A 25,428-nucleotide genomic window follows, 5' to 3' on the forward strand; every position below is an offset into this window, starting at 1 on the left:
GTTGCTACAACAATAATAGGATTAGCAAGACACTCTAATGATTATACAAAATCAGCAGGTCCCACAATGATGTTTATGAAAGACAATTCTAATTACCCAGACAGCAGACCGTATAATATAAGACAGCTAAGAAACTTTGCCGACATTGCTGACGCTGATGTGTGGCTGGCAGTTCATGATAGTGATCCAGAATTTAACCTAGGATTTACAACACGTCGATCAATGTTGGAGGGAGGTCGTAGAAAGTTTTCATGCGCAATTCCACTGTCGCATATCTCTGGATTTTTGCAGAAATGTTAGAGAAGTTATTCTTTGGAGCTACACACACAGTTGCTCTTGTGAGAAAGGATACCAACAACAATGCTATCTGGAGACCTGCTGGTGATGCTGGTAAAGTAATGCTAACAAAACTTTCATTATGGATGCCGGTAATGACTCAAATGATCGCAGAAGAACAGCGACTATTATCTTTTATGGACACAGGTGGTAAGTCTCTGTTGTCGTGGTTGACAACAACCACAGTATACAAACTGATATTAACAGTCAATTTACATGGCACATAGCATCACAGCAAAGTGTTTTTGTACCACGACATATATTTGTTGCTTTTCAGAACTATAATCGATTAAACTCACAAGAAAGTAGTCATATGACATTCAACAAACTAGGTGTTACCGAGGTTTCTTTAGGGATAAACGGACAAGAAGAACCAATAGAAAACATACTACTGAATTTTGAAAACAATCATATAGCGCATGTATACCATCGGTTAATGACGTTTATGGGACGTGATCAAAACGTAGATACTGGGTTATAAATATCACAGATTTTAGAAATCTGTATCTGATTTATTACTTTTCGCTGGAGCATCTTGATTTATCAAAACAATCTGTCGTTGATATACACTTCAGAGCCAGCATGAATACAGGTGGTGGTGTTAATTACAGAGCAATCGCAGTTATACTCAGTGACAAAGCAATGTTACTTGAAGGTGGAAGTGGTAGAATGAGAGTCGTTGATGCACCAGTGGAAAATCTTTAATCCACGTTATTTAGAAATACAAGACAGGCGGTATATTCCCACTTCTCGCAGCAATACCAGCGCCGATAGCTGCTGCTGCCCCAGCTGTTGCAAAGGTGGCCATGTTAGGTACTATTGGATTCACTGCTGGAATGGCATTAAAAAAAGCAACAGGAAAAGGTCTGAGACTTCCAGGAACTTATCCAAGAAAAGGTCTGAGACTTCCAGGAACTTATCTAGGAAAAGGTCTGAGACTTCCAGGAACACTGCGTTGAACCCACAATGGGGTTTTACATCGATGTCAAATTTTGATTTACCTGATGCTGCTGAGCAATTAAAAATAAAAAAATTTGGTGTTTTTATGCGAGATCAATTACCAAAACATCCAAATAATCCAGAAACCGGTATTAATCTCGATAACAGCACTGGACCTGGAACTCACTGGGTATCATACGCGATTGATCCCTACGCTGTTACCTGAACCAAAACCGGCTGATTTTACCATGGATAAACAATCATACTACGAAGTTAACCCATCTTACAAAGATCGTTTACTTAAAATAACAAATACAATTCGGGTTAGCGGGATTCAATTTAATAATAAGACTGCTGTAATTTGGTATTTTGACAAACATGATGGAACTGAATTTATATTTATTCGCCTAGATGAAATTGCTAGATATTTCAGAGTTATTAATCAAGAACATAAAACACAACGAGAAAAACTATGGCAAAGTTTTTCCAAGAACAACTTCTTGATATAGCAAGTTCATGCTGCAAAATCATTAAACAAGTAGAAATATTAAATCAACTTGCATCCGACTTGGAATATATTAACCAGCGAGTAATTCAGGCAACAACTGATTACACTGACAACGAAAATCTCCATAAATAAAAGATTTTTAAATGCACATTTGATAACAGAAGCTGATCTACCAAATTGTAAATTTTTGGGTATAACGCACCCGAGTTAAGAAAATCCGTCAATGATATCATTGATGAGTTTTTCCCTAAAATACTAGCCGAGCAAAAAAAGAATACCCCCTCCCAGGATAACATTCTCTGGTACAATAATGACCCACAGGGGACAGGCCGCCACATCTCTCCGGAAATCGCAAATATAACCTCAGTGATCGCAGTCAACCTCGTCTGTGATGTAATTGATGGAAGCTATCAGACAAACACAAAAATATCAGAGCAGGCACAGCAAGGATATATCTTATATACTTTTACCCCACAAGTCGCACCTGGATCTCTCATTGTGCAAGAGCCAGTCAATCCCGTCTATCTACAATGTCATAATCCGCATTTATCTCAAATAAATTTCAAACTAACTGACCAGTCCGGCAACTTGATTGACCTAAGAAATGAAACACTGAGTCTGAATTTATATGTGAAATCTTAAAGATTTTGAATCGTGAAAAATCTACGATTTTCAAATCTATGATTCCTTGTGGTGTTTTTATCAAGGGAATAGCACATACTTTGAAATTGTCACTGACACATTAAAAACAGCAATAAAAAATAATTATCCTCCTTGTCCTTGACAGTCATGGTGGATATTTTTTTTCCCTGACAAATGGACATAAATCAGTGACAGAGAGACTCAGATCTGACATACTTTCATTTTCATTTCCACAAATGAGTCCAACTTTCATTTTCATTACCACTAACAGTTTCTGACATAATCCTTCTTAGTTGTCTCACACGAGTATTAATTGTCTTTTTTGCTTCGTATTCACGAGATAGTTCTGATTTTATTTTTTCTACTGCGAGAGAGAGAGAAGCAAATTCCCTCACCTCATTTTCTTTTAATATGGCTAATGATTGAAACATTGCCATCTGAATTTTCTTTACGAATCTGTATTCCAGTGGTAAAGTATACCCTCCCTCCTCCTTTCATTCTTGCAATGTCTAAAAATCAGAAATCATTTTTTCGTGATTTAGTTCATCAGGTATATTTATGCCGTCACTTTCTAATTTTTTAATAGCAGAAATAATATCACTGACATTTTCGTAATTCATTAAACAGTATATAATATATATTTAAAAGAAAAATTGGGGTCATTGCTGACCCTTTTTTTGACAACATACTTACAGCATTGTATTTACAATATTTACAGTATTTACAAACTTTATTCTAAGGATGGCACAATATACAATCTTAATTAATGTAATTCTAAGGACGGCACAACATACAATCTTAATTAACTTAATTCTAAGGACGGCACAACATACAATCTTAATTAACTTAATTCTATGGACAGCACAGTACATATAGCAGCATATTTACAGCGCTGTATTTACAGTATTTACAGTAAGGACAGCATAACACATGTATAGTATTTACTCTATTTACAGTAAGGATGGCACAACACATAGTATTTACTGTAAGGTATTTACAGTAAGGACAGCACAACGGTACAGATGGACATGGGGTCATTTTCTATGCTCAAAAGATTTTGCACACCCTCCCCAAAAAACAACCCCTGGAGAATGCAAAAGGCAACTGCCACATGTTAACAGGGCGGGAAGATGTGTTTATCTGTTGAGTTTTGATGGGGCAGAGCCCCAATAAGAAAACGGGTCCTATAGTATATAAGCTGACTGATACTTGGATTTTCAAAGATAGCTCATGCGATAGGCGTGACTTATTTGTTATTTATATTCTTAATTTTTCTTAATTATAATCGCAGAAAAAATGTAGATGAACCAGAAAACCAGACGGATTCAGTAAAATAAATATATTGTCTGCGAAAAAAAATATTATTTATCTTTAATAATCAATAACACCTGCCCATACTGACAGTCCTTGATAAAAATCTACAGGAAGTAATCGGAGATAACTGTTAGGGCTTGAAATAGAACTGATACCAGATAGACCGTAGTTATTTTACTTCCGTGTTAACCGTTACCACACAAAAATATTTCTTGCAGAGGTATTCTCAAATCAAGGACAGAGAAAAAATAAAGATACTGACTAAAGGAACAAATCTAAACCACTTCCAACTACCTTCTCTACAGTCAACCTTCCAGACATGTTTGCAAATTTCTACTGTGACAAAATACAAACCATCAGAGATAAGCTTGACACCAAAATTTCAATTGACTCATCATCACCAGACAGTTGGGATACAGAATTGAGCAGCAACCGTTAGCAACATTTGAACCTGTCTCTATGGATTTCGTACGTACAATCCTGATGAAGAGTGCATCTAAGTCATGTGAACTTGATCAAATTCCAACATCAATGCTGCTTGAGTGCTTAGATCCAGTATTGCCTTCACTAACTGATGTTATTAATACCTCTCTCTCATCTGGGGAATTCCCAACATTTTTCAAAACTGCCATTGTAAAGCCTCTGCTGAAGAAACCAACACTAGACCATAATGATTTAAAGAACTACCGACCAGTTTCTAATCTCCCATTCATATCAAAAATCTAAGAAAAGTTTGTTCTATCCCAGCTTGTATCTCATCTAAATTCAAACAATCTTTTTAGCAATGTACAATCTGCATATCGCTCTTGCCACAGTACTGAAACTACTCTTATAAAAGTAGTTAATGACATTCTCTCTGCATTGGATAGCAGAAAGATTACAGTCCTCACCCTCCTTGATTTGTCTGCAGCATTTGACACAATAGACCATGATAAATTACTTCACCGTCTCCAGCATGTAATTGGCATTCAAGATACAGCCTTACTGTGGTTCAAGTCCTACTTGGTCAACAGGACACAAATTATATCTGCAAATGGAATACACTCCAGCCCAGTTGATCTATGTTGTGTTGTTCCACAGGGGTCTGTTCTTAGACCTGTTCTCTTCATTCTGTACACTCAGTCACTCTCAAATGTCATAGATCATCATCTAGTGTCTCAGTGTACGCTGATGACACCCAAATATACAAATCTAGCCACCCAACTGATGTTGATGCTACCATCCAAGGTGTAGAGAGGTGCATTTCTGATGTGAAATCATGGATGACATGTAACAAGCTGCAGATGAATGATGATAAAGCTGAGGCCATTCTGATCACAACACAAAGACTTTCTCATTCACATCCTTTACCTCAAACAATAAATATCAGCAACACCAACATTAAATTCACACAATTAGTATGAAACCTAGGTGTTACTCTGGACAGTACCCTCACATTGCACCAACATGTCATGAATATATGCAAGGCTGCATATCTTGAGCCGAGATGCATCAGCTCAATTCACAAATATCTTTCAGTTCATGCCACTAAAACACTTGTGTGTTCATTAGTACTTTCAAGACTGGACTATTGTAACTCAATTCTGTCTGGTTCATCTCAATATCTGCTCCAGAAACTTCAAAAAGTTCAAAACACAGCTGCTCGGATCATACTTGGAGTACCACAATCAGAGCACACCTCCCCACTGCTCTGTACCCTAAACTGGCCATCTATTCGATCCAGAATCAAACACAAAATTTGTTCTCTGTGCTACGTTTCACTGTCGGACTCTAGTCCAACATACCTATCTGACCTCACCCATGTGTACACACCAGCAAGATACTTACGCTTCTCTTCTGACAATCGTATACTCATTATTCCCACTATGAAAACAAAGTCATATGGACAGCGTTCTTTTGCATACCAGGGCCCAGCAATGTGGAATGAATTGCCCACTGAACTTAGACACAAAGACACAGTGATCATATTCAAGAGGGCTCTCAAAACTCACTTATTTCGACTGCAAGAACAAACTTAAAGATCTAATAATGTTACCTACCTTAAATATTCTCAGCATTTTTTTTAATGTTTTCTAATTTCATGGAGTTTGTTTTTGTAATCCTATCATTATACGTTTTTTATCTAATAGGTGTTGTCTAATGTTGTAAAGTGCTTAGAGCTGCTATACAAAGTCCTCATTATTATTATTATTATTATTAAACAAGGAAAGAATGATAATTTACCTTTGAGTCTATTTCAGCCATCATGTACATTTATGATACACCAAGAAACTGTAATAGCCCCGATAAGCGGCTTACTGATTTGGTGCAATGTGTATACAACTTTCAAGAATGTGATAATGAAACTAGGAGGCAGCTAATCAGTACAGGAAACGATAACTCTATCAACCGCGTCACATATCCACAGTAGAGTTATCTCTCTTCATTGCCTGTATCTAAACATACCAAAATGAGAGTCGCTGTTCACATTTGTTTGATAACACCAATTTGTATGTTTTGTTTGCGACTTTTTGTACTGAAGACATGCAGATGTCAAAATACCAGCCTTACTCATTGATGGAAATATTTTTTCGTTACCAGTCTCTATATTTCTTGATTTGACTGCTCTTCTTCTAAAAATTCTTTCATATTTACCAGTATCCCCCCTTGCAGAATTCTAGCTCTGTGTGATAGCTTGAAGATTTTGTAAAGAATTATTGTTCTTTTTTCTGTCAATATGATCAATCACAAGACCATCTTTGATCTCCCCGTTGAAAACCTCGAATATAAATCTATGAATGTAATACCTCTTTCCTCCAGCAGTGAATCTAAGATAACCAACATTATCAACTACACCAACTGGTTTTTTCCGTTGACAGTGTCTTACTATACCATCACGAGATGCTTCATAATTTTTAATGGTGAGATGTCAGAGAAAATCTTTTTTTTTCATTTATACATAATATTATTTGTCTAAATTATAATTTATCTTCAAATCTGGCTATATAGTCTTCAGGGGTTCATATAACCTTATCAATGACAGGGTTGTTATGTTTTTTTTTTATCGTAATATCGTTTTAACTCTATATCTTTTACCAGCACAATGTGCGCACAACTGTGTTTTTCCTCTAACTCCAACACCACACCGTAAACACGGTTGTGGACCAAGAATTCCTCGACACAAGCTTTGCAAATGTTGACCGCAGAATTCATTTAAGCAGGATTTGTTACAAGGAGTTGAAGACCCTACCATCAACCACTTGACCTGTCTGAAATATAATATGGAAGAGTTTGAGAGATTATTTACAATCGAGCTTTGGAAAACTTCCAGATTCGATCTTGACAGAAGAACCCCTGACTTGCAGAGGCGAACTCTGACTGATCTGACTATTAATCTGATTAATATTATCAGGGATGCTATAAAAGAATTTTGTGATGATGGTGCATCTCACATGTCAACATTCAAAACTGTACGCAATGACAAAGTTATTGATGCTACAATGAACGATACGTGGGCAAAAACAATTATCGATTATATCAACGATCAGAAATATTTTTTCAGAATAAAGTTTAATGTGCAAGCAGAAATAGATTCCACTGAGTGGATTATCCGTGACAAATGTGACCCTGTCCTTGCTAATGGAAAAACTGCTGTGTTAAGTAAAAATTCCAAGCCAGGAATGCTGACTGGTACTGACAGACCATATTACGAATGAGCATATCCTAAAACAGCGATTATATATGGAATTTATCAGCTAAATGATAAACCCAACATTAATGATTCTTGCACCAATGAGATTTTCCAAGTGGAATTGTGTAGCCGAATGAGTAATCGAACATGTTACAAATGCAATGCGTGGAAATGGGTCAACGAATCTACAACGTGAGTGAATAAACAAATGGGCTGAATCAGTTAAGGATACCAGAGCTACAATAAATGATGTCGCAGAGTTAGGAAATAAATTAAAATTTACAATAATAGTAAAAACGTTAACCGGAGAGGTTTTATATGAATCAAAGAATAAATTGAGAGGAGCTCAAATTGAAATTATTGATCATAATGTGCACGTGTGGACCAGCGCAGTCACAATATTTTCACGAGATTGAACTGTTAGATTTTACAGAGGAGGTATGTTTGATTTTATTCATGAAAAAAGTAAAAATGATCCTGTGTCAATATGGTTATTTAAAAGTTCAGATGATGAAAAATATGATCAATTTGTACGTCCTAACAGCAAAATATATCGTAAAGAATCTCTTCATGAAGAAATGAAAAATCTTGCACAGAAATTTTCAACAGATAATACTAAGCAATTATTAAATAATTGTTTTACAGTTCCTTCAGTTGCTGCCCACACTGCCAGAGAGAAAAATTTGTGGAAGCCAACACGATTTGAATTTCTCAAAGACATGCAGCTTAGTTGTTGTGAATACGGACACGGTGGATTGTGGAATACCACGTATGACCACAACGACATTATCTCAGTTGATATGGATGTGTGTTATCTGGGAAGTTTTCTTGGATTGGGGGAGTGTTCTGGATATTTTAAGCGATTTGGACATCCCACAAATGAGATGATAAGAATATCGATAAATGAACCACTACCTGATTTTGATCTAACCGGATTCGTTTGTATTGTATCATTTGAAATAGCTAAAGGTCTTCATCTGATCTATTATGATTGGTTTGGTAAAACTTTTCAGAAAAACACTGGGCACAAATAGTTTTATTATGATATATGCTTGATTGTAAAATATTAATATTGTTGACTGTAAGTGAGGCAATTATATCATATCGGAAGCAGACTGAAGTTTGGTTACCACCACCTGATGATGATAAAACTGCAAAAGATCTCGGTAGAAGAATAATTGGCAAGTTTAGTCAAGGTGGAGCATATGATCATAAACGATATTATGCACGATTAATTCTAGATGATGCTGAATATGATTTTATAATTGCTGATGCAACAGCGAGAAATATATTTGTAAGTCGAGAAAACGCAATGACAATTCACTCATCTCAGGGGTTAACCATCTCTGATACTCGAGTTTGGATTGTAGATGATCGTGTCGATTGGTCAAATTTAGTTTATCTCGCAGTGTCTCAAGTCTTAAGAATATCGGGGTCCCTTGTGGCAGAGTGGTCTAAAGTGCTCTCTGTTACGGATCACTGCCATCTCACCTCTGTCTGTGTAGGTTCAAATCTAGGATTCGGCCAGTGTGGGTATGTGAGAAAGCTTGCCAGTAGCTTCTTGTGGGTCGGTGGTTCTACCCGGGAGTTTCCCAGATTCTTCCTCCACCATTAATACTGGCCGCCATACATAGCCTATCATGTGCTGAAAAATGGCATTAAACCCTACAACAACAACAACAACAACAAAAATCAGAAGAATATCTCAGCTACGGAGAATTGTCATAGACGTTACAGAAACCATCAATGATGTTATTGACAGCGATATAGTAAGCAAAACGTTAGCCGGTTATAAATAAAGTGACAAAAAAAACAAATGCGACTTTGATCTAGATGTTGAATTTGTCATAGCGCTGAAGCAGAATAATCACTGCGCGAGCTGTAATTGTGTAATGTTGTGGCAGTACTCGAGTAATAATCCAAGACAATTTACTGTAGATAGAAAAAATAGTAGTTGCGGTCATACCAGTGAAAATGTGATGTTGATCTGTCGAGTGTAATCAACGTAATGGCGCTAGTTAAGTGATCGCTGTGGCAATTGCGTGTCTTCAGGAATTACTTGTAATTGTTCATGTGTAAATCCATGTTGAGGAGCAGTTGGATCTAATCTGTAGATTGCAGATCTACCCGTGGATCTTACCATGCTGGAAATTTTGTGTGTTGTAATACTCCAGATAGGATCAGTCGCTCTTTTTTTACCACCTTCAAGTTCACCGGGTTCATGTAAATATCTTACAGTGACAGTACCCACCACTAGCTGCACTGAAAAATCACGTCGTTGTACTGGTATATGCGTGCGTGTGATCATGTTAATAGGTTTCATGTTGGTTGTTCAGGTTACTTCATTATTTAGCGCAGCTATTACATTTGGTAATCTTGCATCCCACTCGCGAGATCTTGTATCTTGAATGATTTCCTTCGTGTATTGATATCCAAAACATCGGTCAGCAAGTGTTCAATTAAATCACTCAACAACTGCCTGATGTAGGTGAATTGCAGTATGTCCTAGTCGTATTTTGACATTACGTTGCTTCATCAGCGATGATACTGCGCCCTGAAATTCTTTGCCAGGATCAACCTGTAACAGCTGTGGCCATCGCAGACCAACTCGTTGATAAATTTGTTTAAACACAGAAGCTATTTAAGCAGCTGTCTTTGTTGATAACGACTCTGCTTCTTTATATCTACTTGCAACATCAACAACAGTTAACGCGTATTTGTACGTTAATCAGCGTCTTCCAATTTTGATAGTATCATGTGGTAAAAATAGAATATCAGCCTGATGAACTTCATAAGGGACGCTGACATCAAAATATGCGTACTGTATTGTTTTAGGTGGTGGTAGATAATTTGCCATATTGCCTGTCGGGATAACCATTTTTCAGCAGTAGAACATTTGACACCTGCTGCTTCAGCAAGTTTACTAATCGCTGCTCTACCTTTCCAGTATCCTCTTGGGGAATAATAAATCAACTCCATCCTTTCAATAATCAGATGATTAATTACCAGCTTAGGAAACTCTGTTTTCCAATACAAGCTTACCCTTCATTGCATATCTCACCAACCAATTAGCTAATGATTCTTTGAAAGATTTATTTTGTATGGAATTTAGCGTGTGAATTAATTTCACATCTGCTATGTGCCTATGCTGCAGATATTTACTTTTATAAGCTACATCATGAGCATTTATTGGATACTCACTGGGGTTTGGTTGATCTTGGTTATCATGTCTGGGTAGTTTGGCTAACTGGGCGGCAATATCACCTCCTCTTTTTTTATATACTGTTTGGATTAGAAATAAACTTAAATTTCTTTGTACCGCATCGTTCACACTTACCTGTAACTGCTGACCCGTTATTTTTTGTTGTAATAGTTGTTAGTTCACCTGTCGGGGTACACATTCTGCATTTCACACAATATAAATCCATATCATAATTATACTGATGTAATTGATTTTTCAGTGACAAGAAAATGAGAACCGGTCAAGCATCATGCTGCGTTACCAAATTCTGTCAGAATGATAATTATGGGTCCATCTGGATCTAGTAAGACGCAGCTGCTGCTTAATTTGATAATTAGGTGGCTCAAATGGGATAAGTTGTACTTAGTTGCACCATCAGTTGATGATCTGTGATGTTATGATGTATTGAAATACTTTAATGAAAATGCAAAGTTGCTGGATGAGCGTGGTGATGATGTTATTGAATTTATCACTGACATTAATGAAGCACCCTCTGTAGATGATATTGACGGATTTATTAATAATTTAGTTGTACATGATGATGTAATGCTGGATAAGCAATAAAATCCAGCTAGAATATTTTCTAGAGGTAGGCATAAAAACACAAATGCGATTTATGTTACTCAGCGGTATACACAAATACCAAAAGTGATCAAGGAAAACTGCAATATTCTTGCTGTGTTTAACGCAGTTGATATGCACACGTTGCGAAATATTCATCAGACTTGGTGTAGCGGTGAAATGGATATAATTAAGTTGAAAAATTTATTTAGTCAGGCTTAGTTATTACTGCATGGATTTATAACAATAAAGTTACATGACCCGCGGTCATGATATCGAATCGGTCTTGATAAAATTTTTAATTAAAAGCAGCAGAGAGGGTGAAGTCTACTACTTGGCACTCAGTCACCACAATCCCTTTTCGCTACGATTTTTTTTTTACGATTTCCAGGAAGGTTTATTTTTGTGAATAGAGAGTGTGTCAGTTAGAGTCTGTTCGCCCTCTCTACTGCTCTATTAGAAAAATTAGAATCAGTCTAATGAAACATCTGAGCCAACCATCCCTCATATTCCTATCAGAAAAACAATATTCTGTGCTTACTCACATCAAAAATCTTTCTCCTCATAGACAAGTTTTAATGATTACCGTGTATCAGATGGATTCATTTGGTTTCATTTTAATGTTTTAAGGCACAGTAACACAAGTTATTAAGTGCTGAGGCAATCAGAACAAAGTGCCTTGCACAAGGATTTACAATCAACCTGATCTAATTCAATGATAGGATTCAAACCCACCTGTTCATGAACTGTCAAAGATTTCTTATATCATAAGTTCACATTTCAAAGATTTACAAAGATAACAAGGAAGTGTTAGGCTTATAAGTTTCACACTGAAAATGAGTGTGCACGAATGATGGACATAAAATGTAAAATATGTCAAATAGTGAACAATTATGAACAGCAGAAGGTACACATATATTAGCATATTAAATGTGTTAAAAAAAAATCCTGTGAGAGATCTCCAACAGTTTTGGAATTTTGCCCCTGACACAAAAGTGTGTATAATGGATAAATAGATGGATAGTCAAAGAATTGTGAATGACCCATCTGGACCACAATTAAAATTGGTGTGCTAAGACTTGTAGAAATATCTTGAACAGTGTTGAAGTTATGCTCAGGAAATGAAAGTATGGATTATGGATGGTCAGATGAACAAATGGATGAAAGTGTTAAAAATACTACAACTGGAGAACTCTGGGCAGCAAAAAGCATATCTACATCATTAGTCCAATAAATAAAAGCCACTTTAAATCATTTGGTCACAGTGACATTGACTCCCAAATCAACAGGCTACTTTCTAACCCAAAATATAAGTCCTCCACAAACTTGGTGAAGAATAGAAATTTTTGTGCACAAACTGGTTTTCATTTTTTTCCTAAGTGATACTGAACTTTGACTTTTGGACCCAAAAATCAGATGGCCTCCTATTCCAATTGCAAGCCATCAAAAGTTAAAACCTGGTCTGTGATGTAGAACTGACGTTATTGAGCCTAAAACCATTTTTCCTAATCACAGTGACCATTTGACAAGCAAATCAACAGACTTCATCCTTTCCCCTAGTACAAACCATCCACTATGATGCAGAACCGACGTTATTGTGTAGAAACCATTTTTATGCTTTCAGTCACAGTGACCTTAACTTGGACCTTTCTGACCTCAAAAATCAATAGACTTTTTTTTAACCCTAAGTGCAAATTATCAACAAAGTTTGATAAAGACAGTAGGTGCTGAACTAAAGTTATTGTGCAGAAATGAAAAAGTCAACAGACAGATGTACATGTACCAAAAGGTGGATAGCTGGACAGTTGTTGTTGTTGTTGTTATGGGGTTTAACGCCATTTTTCAGCACAAGATAGGCTATACATGGCGGCCGGTATTAATGGTGGAGGAAGAACCAGGGAAAACCCCGGAAAGAACCACCGACCCACGAGAAGCTACCGGCAGATAGCTGGACAGATATCTTAACATTATATGCTCTACCTTTTATAAAAATGTCAAAATACTGAAAATGAAGAACTGAAACAAAAGACACATCTGAACAATAAATTCTAATATGCATACTAATTGTACAGATATCTTAAAAAGTTTCTGAGTTATGCCCTAGAAAATAGGCAAGCAGACGAAAATGTTAAAAATACTGAAACTGAAGAATTTTGATTAGCAAATGGCACGTCTGGCCTACTAATCTAATGTGTGTATCAAGATTTAAGGAGTTATATTTAACCCTGGTAGTGCAAAAGCCATATATTTATGGATAACATCACCTGCCTGTGTATGCGGGAACCATATATTTATGGTCAAACGTCACCTATCTCTGTGTGCGGATACTGTAACAGAACATCAGTGAAACAAATATTTAAACAGACTTATTTGCCCAGGAAAGTCTGTTGTCAACAGTGGACGTTGATGTAAACAATAAGGTGGCCGATAAGTAGTTGCAGTCTCGCAGCTGTCCCAAACCCAGTTGGCGCCGATTACTGTATGTATGGGATAGTCCAAATTAGAATAAAGTTTGTTAGGGCTTTGTGTGGAGGAATAGCAATACGCTGGGGGGGGGGGGGGGGGGTAGAACCTGCCACATATCTGGAACATTCTGCTAACATCATTCACCATTCCATCGAGTGATGTTAATCTTTATTAAATCAGTCTGCTGATGAATAAGGATGAAAGCTTCAGATTATCTTTCTCCATATTGTTTGTGTATGTGTTGAAAGTAAACAATATTGTCAAATATGAATTATTCATACTTACAATGTGGATGCTGCAATATCAATTTGTAAGACAATGTTACCTATCAGAAATGCCAAATGATAGCCTATACAGGTAAATCAACAAAGCATAGAGTATATAGAGTTGATGTGACAAGATGGCTGCTATCACTTAACCGGCTTGAAGCAGCTGTTCTGTTTTTTAGTGCCATTTTCATGATATCTGTGCTTGTTGCATGTCTTCATCTACGTTATTGTGTTCATTATGTATTGACTATTAAATTCTTACGTGTTTCTTCATCTCCTTGTTTTGGAAATGAGAACAATTAGACTTTCTCAGCTGTCTTGCTCCACTGTTTTTGAACAAACTGCCATCACGTGATACTCGCAAGTTAATCCAAGTATGCTACGATGGACCCTCAATAATTGCTTTAAATGATCGCTCCTTGGCTCTCCACACTACATTGTGCTCTAGACTAAACAAACTGGGACTACATTCATCATTACCTAAATGTAAACAGAAGCAAAAAAAGAAACATTTCAAAGCTGGCCGGCGTAGAACAGGAAGACAAATTCCAGTTATCTCCCTTATTTTGGCACAACAATTTTAAAAAAATTCAACTGTTAATTTAGATAACCTAATTAAAATCCCTATTAATTCATCAAACTTTGTGTCAACTATCCAAGAGATACCTCTACGTATTGCATTATTCAATGCCCATTTGGTAGGACCACCGGAAAAGCGCAGAATAGTTAATTTTATCAACGACCAGAATATTGACGTCTTTTTCCTGACAGAAACATGACTAAAAACATCAGGCGATGAGCCCGAGTGTGTGGATTTAACACCCACTGGTTACTCCATCAAGTCGTTCCCCCATAATTCTCGCAGAGGTGGAATTGTTGTCATCACAAAGATCTCCATGATCAAATGTCTTAACCACACCACAACATTCAGTTTCGACCACACATCATTTGAACTAGTCCAAACCACACTCACACTGGAGAAAAGGTCAGTCCCTTTTTCTGCCTATACTGCCCTCCTCCTAGAAGAAAAAACAAGCTGGCTGACTCTCTCTTTTTGGAGCAGTTTCCGAATCTCCTGGACTATGGAAATTCGATACATGGCAACCTGATTATTCTTGGAGATTTCAACTTTCACTTTGACTGTCCTGGAAACCCAAATACATCAAAACTCATAGATTCCATTAATGTTTTCAACCTCAAACAGTCAGTTAACCAACCCACCCATAAACATGGTCACATTTTAGACTGGATTCTTCATAGACCTGATGATAACATTCTACGATCCTCCCTGGTACCCCAGGACCTTGCATCAGATCATCTCTGCATTATATGGCATCTTGACGTATCAGTCCCTAACCCTCCACCTTTATCTGCTACTAAGAGAAACCTGCGTATGATAAATAGAACCAAACTAATGCACGACATCCAAGAAAACCTAACAACTTGCTTACCTCCTACAGCAGAACAACTCGATAACTGCCTGCGTTCATTGCTTGACAAACATGCCCCAGCTACCAAGTGCAGAGTATCAATCCAAAAGTGTTCTCCATGGTATAGCAGTGTTAGGGACCAGCTTCGCAATGAGAAAAAGAGACTGCCGTAAAGCTGAGAGGCTTTGGCTTTCCACCAGACTCACTATTCATAAGCAAATCTATGAAGCCGCTAAGAAGAATGTCACAAATATAGTCCATGCAGCGAAATCAGCCAACTAGACTACTAAGATCATGGAAAGTTCCAGCTGCAAAGAGCTCTTCGAGATTACTTACAAGCTAATGTCAAGGAACAAATCTACACCACTTCCAACTACCTTTTCTCCAGTCCACCTTCCGGACATGTTTACAAATTTCTTCCATGACAAAGTACAAACCATTAGATATAGGCTTGACACCAAAATTTCAATTGACTTGTCGTCACCATACAGTTGGGATACGACCATTAGCAGCATTTGAACCTGTCTCTATGGATTTTGTACGTACAATCCTGATGAACAGTGCATCTAAGTCATGTGAACTTGATCAAATTCCAACATCAATGCTGCTTGAGTGCTTAGATCCAGTATTGCCTTCACTAACTGATGTTATTAATACCTCTCTCTCATCTAGGGAATTCCCATCATTTTTGAAAACTGCCATTGTAAAGCCTCTGCTGAAGAAACCAACACTAGACCATAATGATTTAAAGAACTACTGACCAGTTTCTAATCTCCCATTCATATCAAAAATCTTAGAAAAGGTTGTTCTATCCCAGCTTGTATCTCATCTAAATTCAAATAGTCTTTTTAGCAATGTACAATCTGCATATCGCCCTTGCCACAGTGCTGAAACTACTCTTCTAAAAGTAGTTAATGACATTCTCTCTGCATTGGATAGCAGAAAGATTACAATCCTCACCCTCCTTGATTTGTCTGCAGCATTTGACACAATAGACCATGATATATTACTTCACCGTCTCCAGCATGTATTTGGCATTCATGATACAGCCTTACTGTGGTTCAAGTCCTACTTGGTCAACAGGACACAAATTGTATCTGCAAATGGAATACACTCCAGACCAGTTGATCTATGTTGTGGTGTTCCACAGGGGTCTGTTCTTAGACCTGTTCTTTTCATTCTGTACACTCAAGTTGATCTCAAGTGTCATAGATCATCATCCAGTCTCACCAATTGTACAATGATGACACCCCAAATATACAAATCCAGCCACCCAACTGAAGTTGATACTGCCATCCAAGGTGTAGGCAGGTGCATTTCTGATGTGAAATCATGGATGACATGTAACAAGCTGCAGATGAATGATGATAAAACTTTCTCATTCATATCCTTTACCTCAAACAATAAATATCAGCAACACCAACATTAAATTCACACAATCAGTATGAAACCTAGGTGTTACTCTGGACAGTACTCTCACATTGCACCAACATGTCATGAACATATGCAAGGCTGCATATCTTGAGCTGAGATGCATCAGCTCAATTCACAAATATCTTTCAGTTCATGCCACTAAAACACTTGTGTGTTCATTAGTACTTTCAAGACTGGACTATTGTAACTCAATTCTGTCTGGTTCATCTCAATATCTGCTCCAGAAACTTCAAAAAGTTCAAAACACAGCTGCTCGGATCATACTTGGAGTACCACAATCAGAGCACACCTCCCCACTGCTCTGTACCCTACATTGGCTATCCATTCGATCCAGAATCAAACACAAAATTTGTTCTCTGTGCTACGTTTCACTGTCGGACTCTAGTCCAACATACCTATCTGACATCACCCATGTGTACACACCAGCAAGATACTTACGCTCCTCTTCTGACAATCATATACTCATTATTCCCACTATGAAAACAAAGTCATATGGACAGCGTTCTTTTGCATACCAGGGACCAGCAACATGCAATGAATTGCCCACTGAACTCAGACACAAAGACACAGTGATCATATTCAAGAGGGCTCTCAAAACTCACTTATTTCGACTGCAAGAACAAACTTAAAGACCTAATATTGTTTCCTACCTTAAATATTCTCAGCATGTTTTTTTTTTAATGTTTTCTAATTTCATGGTGTTTGTTTTTGTAATCATATCATTATGTTTTTTTTATCTTATAGGTGTTGTATAATGTTGTAAAGTGCTTAGAGCTTCATAAGATTAGGCGCTATACAAAGTCCTCATTATTATTATTATTAGATAATGCGGACCGAATCAGCCCGCACTTTGGGCAGAATTATCTTGATTCATATAAGCTATTGTCCAAATCTAGTCCGATAAATCAACCCCCAAGATTTGTGTTGATACTGATGAACGATACTATTATATGCACTATCAATGGGGAATTATGCAGTACTAATTTGATCATCACCATGTTCACGTATGGAATTAGGATATGAATTATGAAGCTGGTTACAAATAAATAAATAAGTAAACAAATAAATAAATAGGTGCAGACGCTCTAGCTTCAAACAAACTTTTTAATACCTTTTCATCTTAAGCATAAAAATATGAAAGTACGTATACATGGATTATTTAATAGTATGTCCGAAATGACTGTATCAACAGTCATGACACCGGATTCATATTCCAGTATCTCATCGCAATACGGTGTGGTAAATACTATTAATTAGTCTTTATGACAGTCACGCGGAATTGCTGCCCTTTATTTTCAGTTTCAGAGAGTGCGTGTGGATACTCTATTTGATCTACCGTGAATAAGCTTTGGATATTACATTAATCGACATAGTATTTACTTGAAAGGAATCTCTACTTTCGTACGGCAGTTCAGTATATTTGAAATTGAATCGTTTAGTATATTCTATTTGTGTGATGCAATAGAACTTTGTAATAATTGGAACTTATATACATCATGAAAAAGGCATCAAGAGCTATACGTCGGTAAGATGCATGCATTTAAACTGTCAATACCGACAGAAAACCAAGAGTAACAAAAAGAATGTCAATAGTATTGAATCAGTGCAGTTCACATAGATCTTGTAAAGTTTTAATTCAAAATATTACAATGTTTATAAGAAACTAAAACATATTATTGCAATTTCAATTTAAGTAAAATTAGTCTTATTGCAGCCAGTGGGGTATTTATTCATTCCACAGACAATCAAGGCAAGCTGGATACTGACATGGGTCGAAATCATAAAAAGATTATATTCAGAGTGAAGAAAGTAAGTTTAAAACACCAAATAAATCACCCTTGGACGAACTACTTTTTCTCTAGACCAACAAGTAGATCTCTGCTTTTTTTCTTGTTCTAATATTACGCTACCAGTATGTCAGAAAAAAGCGGAGATATACTTATTTATCTAGTTTTTCTCCACCTTTTTTGTTTTTTTCTTCCGACGTTACTGATGGTGAAGAAGAACTTTGTAATTCACAATTTGTGCTGGAGTGTTGTTCAGCATGAGGATTATCAGCTAGTAATTAATAGATTTATTTAAACTGACTTATGTATGATGATGGCAAGTATAATCCCTCTTCTTTTGAGCCATGGCATTAAATCCTTCAGAACAATCACTTTTTGTAGTATTATTCTCTGTCAGAACAGAAATCTGCATATTCAGTGGCACTTGACCTGAGATTTGATTTGCATCTGCATGTGTGGACGGCATTATCACCCCAAGGCATGAGCAACATGTTATAACCGTCCCATGCATTAGTCATTTCCCAGTGCTAAAGGCTTTGCATAAGGTTAAGAGGTTAAAAGTGGTCTGATTATAAGTCTGCATGATCAACAATGCTGAAATTGCAGCACAAATCATACCATACAAACTTGCTCTCTGCCACCAGTAATGTAAGAAAAAAGAAATAACAATCAGGTGGAGAACAACTTGCTGGTATAATGACCCCTTTAATACATGTGACAGTTTTGAAATCTTTAGGGAAACCAACAAGCAGTCACAACATCATCTAATGTAGTGAAATTTGCTTTGAGATCCTACTTATAATGGGTTATAGTCTGAAAAAGGGTAAGTTGCTTGAGCTTGCAAGACATACATCATGATATTTCGGAAGTAAAGACATCTTAAACAAAGCAAGAAATAAAATTGTTTGGTTCAATATATGGTTTGGAAGGAAATTTTGGATGATAAATGCTTTGAGTTGGATTTGTAAGTCTGTCTTTGGTGTTGGTAGGAAATTAAAGGAATTAGACAAAATAATCCCCAGATGGATTCTGATTAGCAAAGCTTCAGCTTCAGAAAGTAATGGTGGAATTGCAAATCAAATAGAGGAAAACGTCAACCTATAAAGAGATAGAAGAAAAAGAGAAATACAGTTGCAGAAGAAGAAAGAAGGGAGAGAAATACAAATGCAGAGAGAGGAAAGGGAGAGTCATGTTAATGTTTTGATTCTACTGGCAGTATTAAGTTAGTACCCTCAGAGATCTCACTAGGATTTTAAAACTAGAGTCCAGGACTCCCATTTTGGTAAAAATAAGAGTCCCACCATCAAAAGTTGCAGTCCCTTCTTTCCTACAGAATCAACACAAACGTGAGTGCATCTATTTTTAGATGGAGAGGTTTTTGTAATGTAATCACTCGCTATAATATAGCTTCATTACAAAAAGTCGATTGACAGGATCACACATTTTTGGTTTATTTATTTGTACACATATTTGTAGTAATTTTAGGCAAATAAATAGTATCTGATTTGCTGTTTTTCCCCGTATTTTTTCAAATACATGTCGAGTCAAAAAACAGATTAGACCTTAAAGCGCATCTCGCGAATACCACAATAAGCACTGTCCCATAAGTTTCTGACCTACATAATTTGCATTTTAAAGTTAAATCTTTAATAAAATAATACCCAGGCTTTGGTTTCAATGATTTATTTTTTCCTGAATATATTTGCCCAATGATTTAAGAAAACAGACAATATAATAAACTGATACATCCCAGACTTAGCAAAGTCTGCCATTATTTCCCGTTAGGCCTACTGGTTCACTTATAGTTTCAAACTAATTTTATGACAAAATAGTGTATAAGATGCAGTTAATATATATCCAGATCACCAATTCTGATCTTAAAACACAAGTTTGTATGTTTTATCAACAACGGATATCATGCAACAAATTGATATTTGCTACCTTACTCAGAAAAGGGTTAATGGTCAATCATCTATCAAAACACAATGCTTGTGAATGGGCAAGAGTTTGTCAAAGCAGTTGATATAAAAACTAGGCCTATCTACTGATGCCTTGATGAATACATTTCGCTACAAAAACCATTCTAAGGCGAGGGGCATTTAAAAAAAATATGGTATGGTCAGTCAATGTACCTCTTAAATAATCACAGGGCGAAGTCATTTTTGCCTTCCTGACAGATGAAGGCGAAGTTTACATTGTTAGGCGACTTGTCACCCACTTACGAATGACATTTTTCTAAGTCTCAACATGTCTTGATTCTGAGGTCACGTGCACTGCTTATTCCGCTACATTCGGAGATGAACAGAACAATGAAAGCTAAAGTTGTTTATTTGATGTACTTTAATAAATGACCACATGTACATCTCTGGGTCTTTCTGCCTCCGAATTCAATTACTGTAAATATCAGTACATTTTCCCACCCACCGCCAGTCAAAGCCTTTGAACTTGCGCCCAGCTATTGCATCATGTTCTTTTTTTATGTACTCTTATAAAATGGCAACATGTACATCAGGGGGTCTTTCAGTCACTGAATTCTGTCATTGTAAATATCAGTACAGCTAATTAATTGATCAACACAAAACTGGAGTTAACTTTCTGAGGTATGATGAAGGGATTGGGATAGAGTGAGGACATATGGCACAGCCTACAACTTCCTCAACACAAAAGAGTTTTATGAATTGCAGGCCTCACTCAACAACGGACTGGCTTTGTATGTGTACACTTACCCAGTGGATCCTTATTCTCCAGTATGTAGGTAGAGACAACTCTGTCCCATTCTTCATTCTGGGAATCGAGAAGCACCAGGACAAGATCGAACCGACTAAGCAGAGGGCTAGCTAGAGCAACATTCACAGATATGGACTATAAAGAAACAAAGAGATGGTAGCTATAGTAAAAGAAACAGAAATCCCTCAAAGAGACTTATGTTCTACTGACCAAACAGAATTTCCAAGAAATGAAAATAAAATCACTTCTTTTTTTACTGCTGAATGTTGTAACCATGTCTGATATTCTTGAGTGATAAGATGTTCATACTTGATTTTAGATCTGCACTATTTTCTTTAAGGATTAACTTGATATCAAAAGAAGTCTTGGTGAAAAACCAATGTTCATAAGACCACTCTTATGTTACGTGTTTAGGCTCTAATAAACAGTAACAAAGAAAGAGTGAAAACAACAAGCTTTGAAAAATGTAACAATTTATTTCCCTGGAAAAACACTGTAAAAATGACAAAAATAAAAACTTACGGTTTTAAGAAATCAAATCCAGAAATAATCATCCATGAATTTAATTTTAGAAGTCCTAGTAAAGAAATGTTCTAATGAATTCAAGTTTTGAGTCACAACAAAAAAAATCCAAAATGGAAGGCGATGACGTATAGTATAGTCAGTATAGTGCTGTAGTGTCTACAGTTCTTTGTTATTCCACAGACAATAATATTCTGGTGTTTGAATTTCTGAATAAAATTTCAAGAAATGACTTATTCCATGAATTCTGTATTAGCACTCAAATATTTCCAGGAAAAAGAATAATTCCAAAAAATAAAATTTAGACTCGTCTTGTCACATCGAAACCCAGCTGAGATTATTTCTCTACAGACAAAGGTATTTAACATGACTACTGTGCAATTCTGGTAAAACCAGACTTTCGAAATAGAGGCTGTTTACATCTAAAGTCATGTATTCCCAGGATGACCTTCACAAAAACCAATCATTTTACTCTAAGAATAAGATTAAAAATAGAAAGTTGTTTACTTGATTCTCAATCAAGTTCAGGAACTAGGTCAGCATAAGGATACAAAGTTCTATTTTTAGGTGTTTTTGTCAAAACAGTCAGGTGAAACTATTTTCTGGAAAATATCAAATTCCAAGTAAACAAAATTACATCACTTTGACATGTAATGAAATTCTAAAAAATTTAAAACTTATAAAAAGTCATTTAAATTAAATCAAATATAAATTAAATTAAATGTGCATATGCGTAACACTTTCCCCCATAAAGAAAAAGAAAGATTTATATGATAAAGCTTTCTTTTCACCATAGATTAATTATATCTGAGGCTAAAAAAAAACATAAGAACTCTTAAGAATTGTACACAGTGTACATGAAATAATACATTTCTATACAGAGGAAAGTGCATCTGCTATTAAATTATCTTTTCCCTTGATGTGCCTGATGTCAATATCATATTCCCGTAACAACAAACTCCACCTTAGTAGTCTTTGATTTTTATTTTTCATCTTGCCGATGAAAGTAGGGGGGTTGTGATAACTAAACACAATCAAAGAAGGAGCTGAACTAATGTAAAATTCAAACTGTTGAAAAGCTAATATCAAAAAGCCAAATGTTCCTTCTTTATTGTTGAATAATTTCTTTGGTGATTATTTAATTTCTTAGAAAAATAGCACACTGGATGATCAACACCATTTTCGTCTTCTTTAATCAAAACTGCTCCAACTCCAACATCACTTGCATCAACAGACAGTTTAAATGATTGGCTGAAATCTGGAGCTGTAAGAACGGGCATGCTTTTAAGTATGGCTTTTAACTTATCAAAAGCTTCCTGACATTTTCCAGTCCAAACGAATTTGTTTTTCTGACTCAATAAATTTGTCAGAAGTTCAGCAATTATAGAAAAATTGGAATAAAATTTTCGATAGTATCCAGCCATACCTAAAAATCACATCAGTTGCTTTTTATTAACAGGCACAGGGAATTCAGAGATAGCACTGACCTTAGCATCTATAGGTTTAACTTGTCCATGTCCCACAATATGCCCTAGAAAAGTTACACTAGCACGGCAGAACTCACTTTTGGATAAATTAATTGTCAAACTTGCATCTGTGAGTCTGTCAAAGAATTTCCAAATTATCACTAAATATTCTTTCCAGGTGTCGTTGAAGATGATGACATTGTCAATGTAAGCATCACAATTGTCTAGACCAGAGGTGATCATATTCATGAGATGCTGAGAAGTACTTGGCGACCCTTTCATCACAAATGGCATCACCTTATATTCATAAAGTCCATCTGGAGTCACAAATGCCAAAATTTCCTCTGCTCTTTCAGTCAGTGGAATTTGCCAAAATCCTGTCAGAAGGTCAAATTTGGTGACATACTTGGCATTTCCAATCTTATCAATACAGTCATCAATATTTGGTAATGGAAATGATTCTGTTTTTGTCACACTGTTCACCTACCTATAATCTGTGTACATATGGAAATTTTTATCTGGTTTTGGAACAAGTATGCATGGTAAACTCCAGTAACTTTTACTGGGCTCTATGAAATATTTCTCCAGCAAATACTGAATTTCTTTTTTCAAGTGTTCCTGTTTGAGAGGGTATCATCCTGTAATGGTTTTGTTTCACAGGTTTTGGAATTTACAATTTTAACATCATGGAAAATTTTGTTTCTTCTTGTAGGAACATCTGGAAATAAGTGCTCAAAATCAATTAATAAATGTTTAAGTTCATTCCTTTCCTGCTCTTGCAAATGTTAAAGTTTCTTGTCCAGATCTTTCATAATTTCTGAATTCCAAAGATTTGTCACTCCAATATCAGTACAATCTGATGATATTCCTTCACTTAAATCTTCACTGAGTGGGACAGGTACAACTAAATTGATTGCATGTTTAACCTATCTCTTTCAATATACTGGTACTCCTATAATTTATTTAGATCCCAGAGCTCTATAATTATAATTTAACTCATTCATTTTCTTCTTAACTTTGTAAGGGCCATAATACCTAAACTGAAGAAAATTTTGAAGAATGAGCAAGAGGGACAGAACTCTATTACCAGACTCAAAAGTTCTCTCCAATGAAGTTTTGTCAACCATAATTTCACTTTTGACTTGAATTGATGAATGCCAAATTCAAGCATAATAGTCTGGAAAGTTCCAGACATAAAACTGGACCCTTGACCTGATTGGACAGATTTGGGAAGGCCAAAATGAGTGTAAAAAAAAACTTTATCAAAGCTTTTACTATTGTTTTAGTTTTAATATTCCTCAAAGAAGTTGCATCTGGAAACCTTGCTGATGCACACATAATAGTCAACAGGTATTGGTTACCTGAATTGGTCTTAGGTAAGGGACCAGCACAATCTACCATTATAATTCTATTAAATGGTTCATCAAATGCAGGAACAGATTGCAGCTGAGCCTTAGGTATTTTCTGACTGGGTTTTCCTACCATTTGACAGGTATGACAAGATCTACAGTATTTACCAACATCACTTTTGATTTTTGGCCAATAGAAGTGAGTCAAGATCTTGTGATAAGCCTTATTAACCCCTAAATGAACAGCTTAGGTCTTTCATGGACCAGACTAAGTATTTCCTGTCTGTAAGGTTTTGGATCTACAATCTGATAGTTCACTGACCACTCAATCACTGTAATCAATACCTTCTGATTGATCCAAACAAGGAGTGAAAGTGACCTCATCAAAAGCCTGACAAATACATGTGTCAGCTAAAGGAATACTTTCCAGATCAACATCATTCTCAAGAGTTTTCTTTGCCATAGCTCTGGAAACTGCACAAACTGGGAATAAATCAGGGAATTCTTTATCAATTGGATCAACTTTCTGATCCAAACAAGGCTGGTCAGTTACAAGTGGATTAAACCACAACCTTGTCTCCAGCTAGGTCGTTGCCTAGTAATAAATGTTGTTGTTGCAGGTTTTAACGCCATTTTTCAGCACACAATAGGCTATACATGGCGGCCAGTATTAATGGTGGAGGAAGAACCCAGGAAAACCCCGGAATGAACCACCGACCCATGAGAAACTACTGGCAAGCTTTCTCACATACCCACATTAGCCGAAT

General features: G+C 36.3%; 1 protein-coding gene across 2 annotated transcripts in view; it reads right to left on the reverse strand.

Moving 5' to 3' along the window:
• The window catches only part of LOC149787822 (DNA helicase MCM9-like), a 198,334-nt gene that overhangs the window by 19,585 nt on the left and 153,321 nt on the right, over positions 1 to 25,428 (reverse strand). For both annotated transcript variants that reach the window (XM_089974035.1, XM_089974037.1), the window contains one exon: positions 21,324 to 21,459. In XM_089974035.1, coding sequence (XP_089830161.1) covers positions 21,324 to 21,459 — 136 coding nt within the window. The remainder of the gene's footprint in view (positions 1 to 21,323; positions 21,460 to 25,428) is intronic.

The sequence above is a fragment of the Sinohyriopsis cumingii genome, chromosome 11 (genome assembly GCF_028554795.1).
Source record: "Sinohyriopsis cumingii isolate HCF-2022 chromosome 11, ASM2855479v2, whole genome shotgun sequence".
Classification (NCBI taxonomy): domain Eukaryota; kingdom Metazoa; phylum Mollusca; class Bivalvia; order Unionida; family Unionidae; genus Sinohyriopsis; species Sinohyriopsis cumingii.